Consider the following 13,638-nt stretch of genomic DNA (forward strand, 5'->3'; position numbering starts at 1 on the left):
ACCTTTCTCAGGAAGACTACTTTTGGTGACCAGCCCCTCCCACTTTCCGTGGACCTTGCCTTATTGGCCCCAAATGTCCCACACGTCATCGCCCCATACACACTGATTTTTCTGGCCTTTTCTTGTACACGTTTCCTTCTTTTCTTCAGTCCATCGATCTTTTCCGATTCTGACAAAGGTAGAAAAGTTTGCTCAGCAATCATCTCAAGTTCCTCATACTTCACCGAATCGAAAGAAAAACGGAGAGAACTGCCCCGGTGAGACAAGGTCAGGTCTTCGTTCAGCCGCTCCTTCACGTAACCCATCAGACTCTCCATGTCGCTAGCTTGAATCCTCAGCACGTGGCTGAGGGAGAAATCCCCAACCATTTCTTGCCTACAAAAGTCATGAAGAAAGGTAGACACACTGAGCAAAGGATAAGACAAAATTTAAAAAGAGCAGCAGGGCCAGTGGGGTTGGTGGAGGCAGAGGCTGCAGCAGCGGCGGTGGCGGCGCACACCTTTAATCCCAGCTCTCAGGAGGTAGAGGCAGGTTGATCTTTGTGAGTTCAAGGCCATCCTGGTCTACAGAGTGAGTTCCAGGACAGCCAAGAGGTACACAGTGAGACCCTACTCAAAGAAAAGGAAGTGAGGGACGGAGGGACGGAGGGAGGGATGGCTCAATATTTTAGTGTTAAAAGCACTGGCTACTCTTCCAGAAGACCTGAGTTTGTTTCCCTGAACCCAATTTCAGGGCATCTGATGCCGTCTTCTGGTCTCTGAAGGCACTGCACACGCATGGTACACACACACACACACACACACACACACACACACACACACACACACACACATTCATTCAAAAGAAAAGAAAAACAAATCTTTAAAAACAAAATTTTTGAGTCAAGGTTTCTCATTTAACAGTCCTGGCTGTCCTGGAACTCTCTCTGTAGTCAGGCTGACCTTGAACTCAGGGATCCACCTGCTTCTGCCTCCTGAGTGCTGGAATGAAAAGTGTGCACCACTATCGCTGAACTCGAAAATGTTTTTAGAAGAAAATAAACAAGAGAGGGGAGAGCAGAAAATGAAAGGAAATAGCAAGAAGAGGAAATACGGGGGAGAGAAAGTTTTATAAAGCACAGTGGAAGAGGCAGGGAAAACATCAATTAAAGCAAAATAGAGAACACAGAGAGAGAAGAGAAGGTGAGAAAAATCCTTTAGCCCCAGAAAAATCTGAAAAAGAGATATTTTTAAACCCTCAAAGTCCCTCAGGCAAAGCAGTCCCTTTTGGGAGTAAAGGAAAAGAGAGAGAATGCAGGGTTAATTGTTGGTGATGGTTTGTTTTGTCTTAGTTTTAATTTTTACACCTTACTGCATGGTGCAGGCTGGACTAAAAGTAGCCCAGGTTGACCTCAAATGTGACCCTTCTGCTCAGGCTCCTAATTGCGGGGAATACAAGTGTGTCTTACCATACCAGTTGCAGTAACGTATAGTTTATTGTTGTGGTTGCATTTCTTTGGCTGGCTAAAGAGGTTTTCTTCCTGGTAGGGTGGGTTGAGACAGGGTTTCATGATCCTCCTGCCTGTGCCTGCCAAGTGCTGGGTTACAGGCATGGTTTACAAGGTCTTAGCTGAATGAGTAGAACTGTTCCTCTTTGTAAGTCCTGATAGCAGGAATGTGATAAAGCTCACCTCAGACAACTAGAGCATAACCAAATGCTTCAGCTGTGGTTCATAAAGAGCCCAAAGGGCTGACGGAGTAATGAAGAAGATCACTACAAGGCTTTCTCTGGAGAAAATGCTCACTGGAGTCTGTCAAAGTCACACCCTCAAGCCTGAACTTATCATAGACTATACCCTTCTATGACCTCTGGGTTTCCAAGTCTTAAGCTTTTATTGGTGGTACTTACCATTCTCTTTCTTATCTATCATCTGTCTGTCTATCTATCTGTCTATCTGCCTGTCTATCTATCATCTATCTATTTATCTATCATCTATCTATCATGTATCATCTATCTGTCATCTATCAATCTATCTATCATCTATCTATCTATCTATCTATCTATCTATCTATCTATCTATCAGTATCTCCCCCTCTCAATCTTTGGCTCTTTTTGAGGCAGTGTCATGACAGATAGTCCAGGTTGGCCTCAAATTCTTTATCCAGCTGCCTCAGACTCCCAAAGTCAGGATTACAAAGCATCTACCCCCTGGCCAACTTGAGTAATTCATCTTGAAATGTAGGTTTAAAAAAGGCTAAAAATAAGACTGTTTGGGCTGGAGAGATGACTCAGCAGCTAGAAGTACTGGCTGCTTTTATAGATGACCAGGGTTCAGTTTCCAGCAGTCACCTGGTGGCTCACAACCATCTTGAAAGTCCAGTTCCAGAGAATTAGACACCAAGCATGCACATGGTGCACACACATACATGAAAAACACTCACACACATAAATAAATCTTTAAAAGAATAATGCTGCCTGCCTGACATTGATTAAGGAGCCCCCAGGAGGCTTGATGTCATTTGCCTACAAGAGTTCATTCATGATTGCCTTCCTGGGTAGGTGTTTTCAAGATATCCTCTGGTTTTTCTGCTTTTTTTTAAAGATTTATTTATTACATATACAGTGTTCTGCCTACATGCCAGCAGAGGGCACCAGATTGAATTGTAGATGGTTGTGAGCCACCATGTGGTTGCTGAGAATTGAACTCAGGACCTCTGGAAGAGCAGTCAGTGCTCTTAACCTCTGAGCCATCTCTCTGGCCCGGTTTTTCTGATTTTTCTAGATCTCTGTGACCCATCAAGTCACCAAGAATGTGTGGGCTTCCTCAAGGAGAGTGGCTAACATAGCAGCCAGGGTAAATGTGCCTATTTGTTCATCAAAATCCACATTTTTTCCCTGAAAGCACAATACATTGAGAGTGTGTATTTTGTTTTTTTGGAATTATCTATCTTCAGAGAAAAAAAATTCTTACATTTTTCCCTATATGTATGCCTGTGTGTGTTATGGTGCATGAGTGGAAGTCAAGAGACAACTTTGGGGAGTCAGTTCTCAACTTCCACACGTGAGTCCTTTTGGACAGTTCCTCAGGCTAGCCAGGAGCCGCCTGTATCCTCTGAGCCATCTTACCAGCTGTGGTGGTTTGAAAGAAAATGCCCCCCAAAAGGAGTGGCACTATCAGGGGGTGTGCCCTGTTGGAGTAGGTGTGGCCTTGTTGGAAGAAGTGTGTCACTGTGGAGGTAGGCTTTGAGGTCTCCTATGCTCAAGCTACTGTCTCAGTTCACTTCCTGTTCCCTGCACGAGATGTAGAACTCTTAACTCAAGCACCATGTCTGCCTGCATACTGCCACGTCCCACCATGATGATCATGGACCGAATCTCTGAACTATAAGCCACCCCGAGCAAATAAGAGTTACTGTGGTCATGGTATCTCTTCACAGCAATAGAAACCCTGAGACACCAGCCCAAAATTTTATTTCCTATCTATTATCTTTTTATTTTTTTATCTTCAGAAATTAGAGGGGAAGGAGAAATAGTGGGTTACGATATGTGAGGCACCTCTCAGGATATGGAAATTTCACTGTGTGCCACCACTGCCTCTGAAACCAACACGTGTCACAAAAGAGTCATCCTATGTGGTCATATCTTCTATCTTGGGGATTCATATTGGCAAGGAAGTATTGTATGTACATGTCCAAGGCTCCCTAAGACACTTGAGCAACAGGCCATTGGGTGCCCTTGAAACTGGGAGTTCCCAGAGCTTTATTTAAAGATCTAAACTACAGTTACAGAGAAGAGCACGGAGCTCATGGAAACCATGCCCAAGAGGACTCTGCACTGACCAGGTCTCTCAGTCCAGAGTTCCAACTGGCTGCCTGAGCGGGGTTTCCCCAGCAGATGTCTGCTGGATATTTGTAAGTTCCTGATTCCATGTTACCTTCTATTGTTTTTCTCAGTTGGGCTGCTTCAGTGGTTTCTACTGGCTGTTTGTAGTAACCAGCTTGATAGTACTTAAACATATATCTGCTGATTCTGCTACTTATTCTTTTACTTTTACTATTTACTTAAACCCAGTCATTCAAAACCATAAGTATGGCTATCATGAATCAGTCTCTAGACCACACAAAACAGGTCTTTCCCCTGCATATTCTAGACTCAGAAGTATTGACCTTTGTCCTGGGGGTGATTGAGCAGACCTGCCATAATTCTTCTGGTATATTAATCCTGAAAATAAAGTGCTTTGATACTGTGTTTGCTTTTCATCTATGTCTACTCTTCCTTCTGCTCTCTCCAGGGCTTTAATTTGCCATTGAAAAAACTGGTGATAAACCTTCTACTGTAGAAACTTCCTAAAATATATACATAGATAAACGGAATTTAAATGGAGTCACCATATAATGGGGAATAAGCTGCCCCCAACTAGACATCTTATGCCAACAAGTAAAGCCTCCACTACCAGAGATGAGTTATTTCCTGTTAAGTCATTGGTCTCCCCAAACTCACAAGATATTGCCAAGGCTATGTTGGTTGCTCTCCACATCCTGACGTTAAGGCCCTATTGCTGAAGAAACACACAAGTATTGAACATGGAGACATGTAACTGGTACCCATCTAGAAGCTTTGTCACTACTTGCTAGCATCCTCGATGCTGGAAGGTACTCTAACACTACCAGAGGAGAATTATAATCATCAGTACGACCCAGCTGCAAACCCAATGACCCACACGGTGACCTGCCTGCGAGATACGCTGGTGCAGTAGAGGCGCAGATGCTATGGGAGTAGCCGGCCCTTTTTGGTTGGATTTAAGACCCAGTTCATGAAGTGGAAATGATACCTGATGCCAAAGCAGCCAAGAACCTGAGATTCGGTAGGTCAGAGGCCTGGAGGAAAACCTACGACTGTTATTCTGGTAAAGGGATATAGAGATAAAAATCATTGCTAATGACACATTGCTATGCACATAGGTCAGTGTCTAGAGAGATGACAGAGAATTATGATTCCCTCGTCAGAGAAGCTCATTCTTGCCATCAATGGAAATTAAGACAGAGGCCCACGACTGGACAATGTGTAGAAGGTAAGAGACTTTGGTATACTTGGTTCTAAATGGTTAATGTCTTCATTAACTCCTTCCCTGGGTGAGGAAGCAGAAATGCAAGAGCCAGAGGCTGTGGATGACTCCAGGGAAATGGTGTGTTCCAGGCGCAACAGGGCTGACAGACAAATGAAACACAGACACTGGGCAGCACACACAGGGCCTACACAAGGTTCGAGCCACAGCACTGAGGTGAAGAAGTGGGCATGATGTCCCACCCCTAACCAGGAAGCGATTTGCAATCGGTATCTTCTGGAAAGGGAGAATTCGTTTCCTCCAATGAGCGTCGCTGGATATATCAAACACACTCCAGGGCAGGACACCTGTATCCAGGAGCAGGTGGCCAACACAAAACAGAATCTGTGTTTTTGTTTTTGTTTTTTGTTGTTTTTTTTTGTGGGCTTTTTATGTTTTTGTCTTATTGGGTTTCGTTTTGTTTGTTTTTTAAGAGAGAAAGAATGTGAAGTTGAGTGGATGAGGAGATGGAAAATATCTGGGCTGAGTTAGGACTGTGTATGGTTCCACAATGGATGGCTTGAAAATGGAAAGGTTAGGGTGCTGGAGAGATGGCTCACTGGTTAAGACCACTAGCTGCTCTTCCAGAGGTCCTGAGTTCAATTCCCAGCAACCACATGGTGGTTCACAACCATCTGTAATGAGATCTGGTGCCCTCTTCTGGCCCACAGGGATGCATGCAAACAGAACACTGTATACATAATAAATAAATAAATAGCTCTTAAAAAAAAGAAAATGGAAAAGTTAAATGAATGGATAACAAACTTAGCTGGGATTGACATAATGTCAATTATAATTATTATCAGTTTGGTAATTCATATTTTTTTCTTTTGGTTTTTCGAGACAGGGTTTCTCTGTGGCTTTGGAGGCTGTCCTGGAACTCACTTGGTAGTCCAGGCTGGTCTCGAACTCACAGAGATCCGCCTGTCTCTGCCTCCCGAGTGCTGGGATTAAAGGCGTGCGCCACCAACGCCCGGCTGGTAATTCATATTTTATCTTTTAAAAAGCAGTTTGATATCTGTGCCAAATGTTAAAAATTGACTGATTAAATATAACCATTAGAAAGACCTATTAATGAAACTAATAAAAATACACAGAGACAGAATTTGGAACAGAACCTACCTCACCACATTATGATGAACTGGAAGAGGATCAGCCCATGGTTATTAGAAAAACCTTAGTTTATCCAGTTACCATACAAGAGCAACCACAATATGTTAGACACCCCCAAGGTTGTGCAGAAGTTAACTGGAATTCTACAGAAATGTTAGATCTGAAGAGATTTAAGTGTTTGTTTCATATGGTATGTACTCACCCTATGGGCTGCAAATATTAAAGTCATAGGCAGTTTGGAACAGCATTATCCCCCAAGACACCAGAAGCTGGCCCTTAGTTATAATGGAGAAAGTGATGGAAAGAGGAAGCTAGGGTCACAGAACAATAAAAAAAAAAAACAGGGACAGAGGTGTTGATATTCCCAAGACCAGTTTCTCAGGGAAGACTAGTAGGCTGATTTGCAAAGACAGTTTGGATTTGATGACCACACCTTGGCCCTATGTCATACAGCAGCTTCAATGCTTGGGACGAGGATAAAGAATCAGGTAAGAGGACTGATTCAGTTACTAAAATTATAAAAGTCTCAAAAGAAGCTTTCGTTGATTTTTTTTTTGCAAAGATTGACTTCATCTGTAAAAGAATAATATCAGATCCAGAAGTTAGACAAATATTAACTGAATCTTTGGCTTTTGAAAATGCTAATTCAGAATGCAAATGGGTATTAGGCCTTTACAGACAAGATCAGCACCAATAGATGAACAGGTCTAAAATATAACTGATATTGACTCTTATGCTTATGGTGCTACTTGATCAGAGAAGTTATTTCTAAAACTTTTTAAGAAAAATCAAAAGGTCAGATGTTTTAATTGTGGCAAACAAGATCATCTGAAAAGGGATTGTAGGCAAAGAGTTCCTAGAAACAATGTTTTCTAGAGATAATTCAAACAGAAGGCCCCAGCCTTCTGGACTACGCAGAAGGTGTGCAAAGGCCAGAATTGAACTAATGAATGCAGATTAACATGGGACAGGCAAGGTAACCCTTTTCCACAGGGAAATGCATTAGGGGGACTCTCACAGACCCCAGTGTCAAATTTGATTCACTCATTCCCTGTCAGCACTGGAGATACTCGTCCATGGAGCAAAGACTTAATACCTTTTGTTAAAACCGCACTGCTCTGGGTGACAGTATATAAAAGAACATTTCTAGGAGAGACCATAAAACAAGTATTTTGACAAACTTCTATAGATGATCAAAGACCAAAGCTAAAAATATGAATAAATGGCAGCTGGCTGACATTGTAATAGAAGGTTTGGTTAACACAGGCAAAGATGTAATTATCACTTAAATTGGCATCCAGATTGACCTCTTCAGGAGGTAAATATTCAGCTTTCTAGGATTGGAAATTTATCTCAGGTAAAACAAAGTACATGGTGGGTTGAGTTTATAGAACCAGAAGGACAGGTAGGTAAACTAAAGCCATATGTAGCTAACATAGCAATAAGTTTAATTTGTCACAGCAATAGAAAACACAGATTAACATTCCTCCAATCTCAGAAACAAACTGTAAACTAATGTATGCCTAGAAGAAAAATATTAAAAGGTATTATCAAGAATAGTCACCAACTGTTCAGGTTGTACATAAGCAGGAAATAGCAACTGCTGATCTTTCAAAATATAGGAGCAGCCAAATATTCAACATATTAAGGAACTGGCCAGTCCTTGGAAGTCTCCTATATTTGTTATTAAAAAGAAATCTGGAAAATGGAGAATGGTAACAGACCCAAGAGCTATTATTGAAATTCCCTTGCCTTCTCTATTACTTAAAGGATGGTCTATAATAGTGATTGCTTTAAAAGACTGCTTTTTTACTATACTTTTACAAGAATAAGACAGAGAAAATTTTGCCTTCATGGTGCCTACTTATAATAATTCTCAACCTGTTAAAAGGTATCAGTGGAAGATTCTCCCACAAGGGATGTTAAACAGCCGCACCCTGTGTCAATATTTTGTATAACAGCCATTGGAAACAATTTGCAAAATGTTTCCTCAATCTATAATTTACCATTATATGACTGACATCTTGCTAGCTAATTCAGTTGCAGATACCTTAGGAACCAATGTTTGAAAAATTAAAGAAAATTTTGCCTTGTTGGGGATTATAAATTGTTTCTGAATAAATACAAAGAGAATATTCTATTTATTACCAGGATATGAGATAGGTTTACAAAAATCCAATCATAGAAAGTAAAAATCAGGAGAGATCAATTACAAACTCTTAATGATTTTCAAAAATTGTTGGGGGCTATTAACTGACATCATCCCACAATTGGGTTGACAACTCAAGAACTAAGTAATTTACTTCAAACTTTACAAGGTGATAAGGATTTAAATAGTCCAAGAAAACTATCAGCTAAGGCTGAGAGAATTGCTCTGGCAGAAAACTGTAGGACGCACATACGGATCATTTGGACCCAGAGCTTGATTATGTTCTGGTCATACTCCCTTCTATGCATTATGATACAGGGATTCTTATACAGAGAGATTGTAGTATCTTTACAATGGATATTTTTACCACAAAGACAGAGTAAAAAATTAAATACCTATATAGAAAAGGTTTCTGAATTGATTCTGAAAGGAAAATTGAAACTACAACAATTAATAGGAATAGACCCAGAGAAATTGTAGTACCTTTTTCTAATGCTAAAATTGCCTTATTGTGGGCAGAAAATGAACACTGGCAAAGAGCTCGCAGTACATTTTGGGAGAGATTAACAACAAATATCCCAAAAGCAAGAGACTTCAGTTTACAAAGAGAACTAATCGTCTCTTTCCTCACTTTATACAGGGGAACACTCATTTCTGAAACCCCTACATTCTAATGGATGCAAACAAATCAGGAAAGGCAGGTTATAAGTCAGGAAATTTAAACAAAGTGGCTCAAAGCTCTTATGATTCTGTTCAAAAGTCAGAATTATATGCTATTCTGATGGCATCATTAGATTTTCCTGAACCTCTTAATATAGTTACTGATTCTCAATATACAGAATTGTTTTACATATTGAAACTGATGAACTTATTCCAGATGGTTCCTAACTAACTTTGCTATTTTTTCAATTACAAGAAATAATCACAAATAAAAATCAACCCTTGTATATAACATATATCGGATCCCATATGGACTCACCAGGCCTCTAGGGTAACGAGGAAATTGATCACCTATTGGTAGGAAATGTACTAGAAGCCTCAGAATTGCATAAGAAAAATCATGTTAACAGCAAAGGTTGAAGAAACATTTTTCTATCACTTGGCAATAAGCCAAGGAAATGTCCTACGTGTTCTTTATATAACCATGCTCCTCTACCTGCAGGAAGTAACCCAAAAGGAACTCAAAGAAATGAAATTTGGCAAATGATGTGTTTCACTTTGTGGAGTTTGGAATATTAAAGTATGTGCACCCTACCATAGATACTTATTCAGGGTTTGAGTGACTAATTGATAAAGATTAGATTCACACAGGAGAGACCTCTTGATTAGGAGAGGCAGTCATTCATCAAACATCTTGGTCATTCAATCCAAACTAACTTATAAGGCTAACAAAAAAGCCTTTGATCCACTGTAACCTACCAAAAAAGGGGAATTCCCCAAATCAGGGTTGGAGAAAATCTTTTTTTGTTGTCTTTCTTTCCAGGAGAATAAAAGCATCTGACTGAGGAATCTGAAGACCAGTGGACAAATGAGACATTGGAAGAAGAAAGATGAACTATCAAAAGAAAATGTCCCAAGAAAAGGAGTAAATTGGCCTAATGGTATAACACATTTCCAACAGAATAAAATTTCATAATCTTCCCAAATATTTATTTCTGATGCGCTCTATAGACATACAAGGCAAATGGTCTTTTTGTAGTCCCAATTCAATTAAAAATTAAAGCTGAGCTGGGCGGTGATGGCACATGCCTTTAATCCTAGCACTCGGGAGGCTTAGGAAGGTAGATCTCTGTGTGTTTGAGGGCCTGGTCTACAGATTGAGTTCCATGACAGATGCCAAAACTACAGAGAAACCCTGTCACAAAACAAACAAAAAACTTTAGAAGGACTGGAGAGATGGCTCAGAGGTGAAGAGCACTGGTTGTTTTTTCAGAAGTCCCGAGTCCAATTCCCAGCAATGATATGGTGGCTCACAACCATCTATAATAAGATCTGGTACCCTCTGCTGGCCTGCAGGTATACATGTAGGCAGAACACTGTGTACATGATAAATAAATCTTAAAAAAGCAAAAGTAAATAAATACAAATTAAAATTAAAGCTAGCTTTGGAGCCCTTGAATAGGCGCAGTGGGTGGCATGTTTTAACTCTCGGGTCAGAGTTTTGCCCGGTTGATGGACGGGGACAGGATGCCTTCCTTGCCATTAACTTCAGAGAAGTCATTTGAAGAAAACGATGGAAGAAAAGCCTGGTAACCACTAGAACCACCAGCTACTGTTTGTAGTTTACAATATATAATGGTTTATCGCTGCCATTGCCCATTCCTACAGATAATTAATGTGGCCAGATAAAGACATTTTGTACACGTTCCTGACATTAGGCACAAGAGTCATTTGCCAGTGTCCTGGTTTCAACACGGAAGTAATTCTACCACTTAGTTGTGGTCAGGACTTCAGTACCTGTGCTGGCTCATAGGGAGTCTTTCTGTGGGGAGGAAGATTAATCGTGTGCAAAGTAGGGGAGTTTCAATTACGTGACAACATTAGTGCGATAAAATTTTGTACGCAGCTTTAAAAGTAAGCAAACGAAAATAATAAAGATAAAAAAAGAAAGAACAAGAAGACAAAATAGTCAGGGTGACAAGCTACTTCTTTGGTTGGGAGATGTGTGGACTTAAATCCTGAAAAAAAAACCCTTTTTTTTAAAAAAAAAAAAGCATGGTTTAGAACTGGTGATCTTCCTGCCCTGTCTTCCTGAATGCTGGGCTTACAGGTGTGCATCACTGTACTGGGTGCTATTCTGAAGGATCTTAAAGAAGGAGGACATGATGGGAAAAAGTCAGTTGCCGGGGCAAGTAGGACGGCATTGAGGGAAAACGAACAGAACTGTGGAGCAAAGGGGGAGTAAAAGAAAATAAAAGGAGTTGTGAAGTGAGCCAGAAAGCAGCCAGATCCTAGAAGCTAAGAGAAATTGTTAAAAAGGGAAGTTCTCCATCCAACTTACTGTAGTTCTTGGAGGGTCTCTCGTTGTCTCAGCTGGTGTAAGAGCATGGACTTGGTTTGGATGCCAGTGTATCTGGACATAAGGTGTAAGACCTTAGTCCGCACAGTCTTCTCGCTGTCCAGCAACCCCGTCGTCAGTGGAAGAGTAAAAATGTTGCTTATGAAGCCCAGCTTCTCCAGCATCTCCCAGGCTAGTTCACGGATACTAGAGTTGTAATGGGTTGTATCTTTCAGCAGGCGACAGGCTGTCTCAATATGCATCTTTGGAGGGATTTGGTGATTGGCGAAAATCATTGCCAGTGCACTAAAATATTTCTTGTATTTTTCTGTAGAACAGAAAACTGTGAGGTTGAGAATGGTCTCTACCAAATTTTCTACCATCTCATCACTAAACTTTCTTCCCATCCAGCCTTTAGCTGGCATGCTTTCAAGGATGCTATAGGACTCTCTTTTCTTCTCCTGGTACACATCCTTCGGTTTCTTACTCAGCATTTCCTCATCTGCTAGACTCACAGATGACAGTGACCGGGATCGCAACGATCCACGTGCACCCATGTCCAGATATTTGGAGGATACTCTTAGATCATAACGCAGGAAAACTGGGGTACCATTAGGCCAAAGGCGGGCACGGATCACTGAGTTAGGGATGTAGCAATCTGGAGCAAAGGGCCATTCCTGTCCTTGGCCAAAGAAGGTTTGGAACATGCGATAGATGTTCAGCCCGTCCCAGCTAGGCAGGTGTAATTGAGCAGGGACAACATAAGGATATTTCTGTTTGGAGTCAGAAGTCTCAGCCATTTTATCTTCTGCAAAGAACAACCTGGGTCTCTCATGAGGCAGGGTGGACATGTGTCTGGTCCCCTCGACAACATGGGGCACAGTGCCATCAAAAGCAATGGCCCGTTTGTTGACAAGGGTATCCAGCCCCTGGAGTTCCTGGGCCTTCTGTTCCAGGTACATAAATTTGGGTACAAAGATCAATTCAAACAGAAAGAAGAAGCTGGGAAGGAATGGCTTCGGGGTTTCTTGTATCTCATCTTCGAGGTTCAGGGCTCTTAGATGCACCAGCTGATTGAAAGGGAGCAAATCGAGGCAGGATACTATGTAAATGCTCTGATTGAAAGTCAAAAGCAGGTCACCTCGACTATTGGCGAAGCAGGACGAACCAAAGCGCAGTTCGGAGTCAAACTGAGCTACAAGTTTCCCACGGAAATCCCAGACCCGGACTGACCCATCAGTGGCCCCTGTGACAAAGAGTTTCAGGGAGAGGCAGACATCAAATGAAGTGACAGCACACTCGTGCAGGCAGCTTGTCTCCCTCGGCATAAAATTCTGTTTTGGTTCTGATGTGAGGATGTCTTGATAGCGCCAGAGAAACCAGCAGGAGTGCTCGGTAATGGCACCCACAGAGCCAGGCAAGAGAACCACGTGCTTTAGGCGACAAATACAAAGAAACTTACAGACAGGCTGCAGCACCAGGTCCTTGGCTGACTGCACCACCTTTGTGAGGTGTACGTAGTTGTCCTTGCCATAGGAACACAGTAAGGGATTTTCTTCAAAACCCTCCGGCGTAGACAATGCCAGCACCGTCCCAGAGTGGATAGTGTTCTCTGTCCGAAACGAGCAGTACTGGGACAAGATCCTCACAATGCCACTCTCGTGCCCACAGAATATCAGTCCATTTTTACTCTTGCCCAAGTAGGACCTCCCGTAAGCCAGGCACTTTACTTTGTCCCAATAGTTTTCTGAAGTGCACACGATATACTTGGCTGTACACGGGGAGCGCGTGGCGTCAAACACCAGCACCTCGGGACTGCCTATTGCAACAAAGAGCTCCTCTCTCTCGGAGTGGTAGGCCCACGCCACCGCCTTGTCCATGACAAGCAGAGGCCACGTAACAACCAGGAGGTCCCCCGTTACCGGAGACAAGAAACGCAGTAAGCCGTCCTCCGTGGCACACAGGATGCGGATCCAGTTGCGGCCACAGAGGACCCGCTGGATCTTCTGCGGGGCAGAGCCACAGACGTTGAAGAGCCTGTAAAAGTGGGGCAGGCGGTGCAGCGAGAACGTGGAGGCGCCCTGGCAGAAGAAAGTGCTGTCGTCCGTGAACCGCAGCTGCTGCACATCCCGGGTGCCAAGGTTCAGCTGCCGCAGCAGGCTCCCGTTAGCCAGGTTCCACTCCTTCAGCCAACCCTCTCTCCCCGCCGTGAACAAGGTGTAGGTCTCGGGCCGACTGCTGACACACATCACGGACGAGGGATGGGCCTTGAAGCTGTGGAGGAAGCCGGCGTCA

General features: G+C 42.5%; 1 protein-coding gene and 1 long non-coding RNA gene across 2 annotated transcripts in view; one reads left to right on the forward strand and one right to left on the reverse strand.

The window, feature by feature from the left end:
• LOC121135464 (golgin subfamily A member 6-like protein 22) overlaps nt 1-317 on the reverse strand; it is a gene marked incomplete at its 3' end in the record, with an annotated part of 2,913 nt that extends 2,596 nt beyond the window's left edge. The window contains exon 1 of the mRNA XM_040734248.1: nt 44-317. Coding sequence (XP_040590182.1) covers nt 44-317 — 274 coding nt within the window. The remainder of the gene's footprint in view (nt 1-43) is intronic.
• Nucleotides 318-4,278: 3,961 nt separating this feature from the next.
• On the forward strand, nt 4,279-9,962 carry LOC121135557. Its single transcript, XR_005872658.1, has 3 exons — nt 4,279-4,843; nt 4,941-5,050; nt 9,829-9,962. It is a non-coding gene; the product is annotated as an uncharacterized LOC121135557 (long non-coding RNA).
• Nucleotides 9,963-13,638: the final 3,676 nt, after the last annotated feature.

Source organism: Mesocricetus auratus, unplaced genomic scaffold (assembly GCF_017639785.1).
Source record: "Mesocricetus auratus isolate SY011 unplaced genomic scaffold, BCM_Maur_2.0 Super-Scaffold_100038, whole genome shotgun sequence".
Taxonomy (NCBI): Eukaryota; Metazoa; Chordata; class Mammalia; order Rodentia; family Cricetidae; genus Mesocricetus; species Mesocricetus auratus.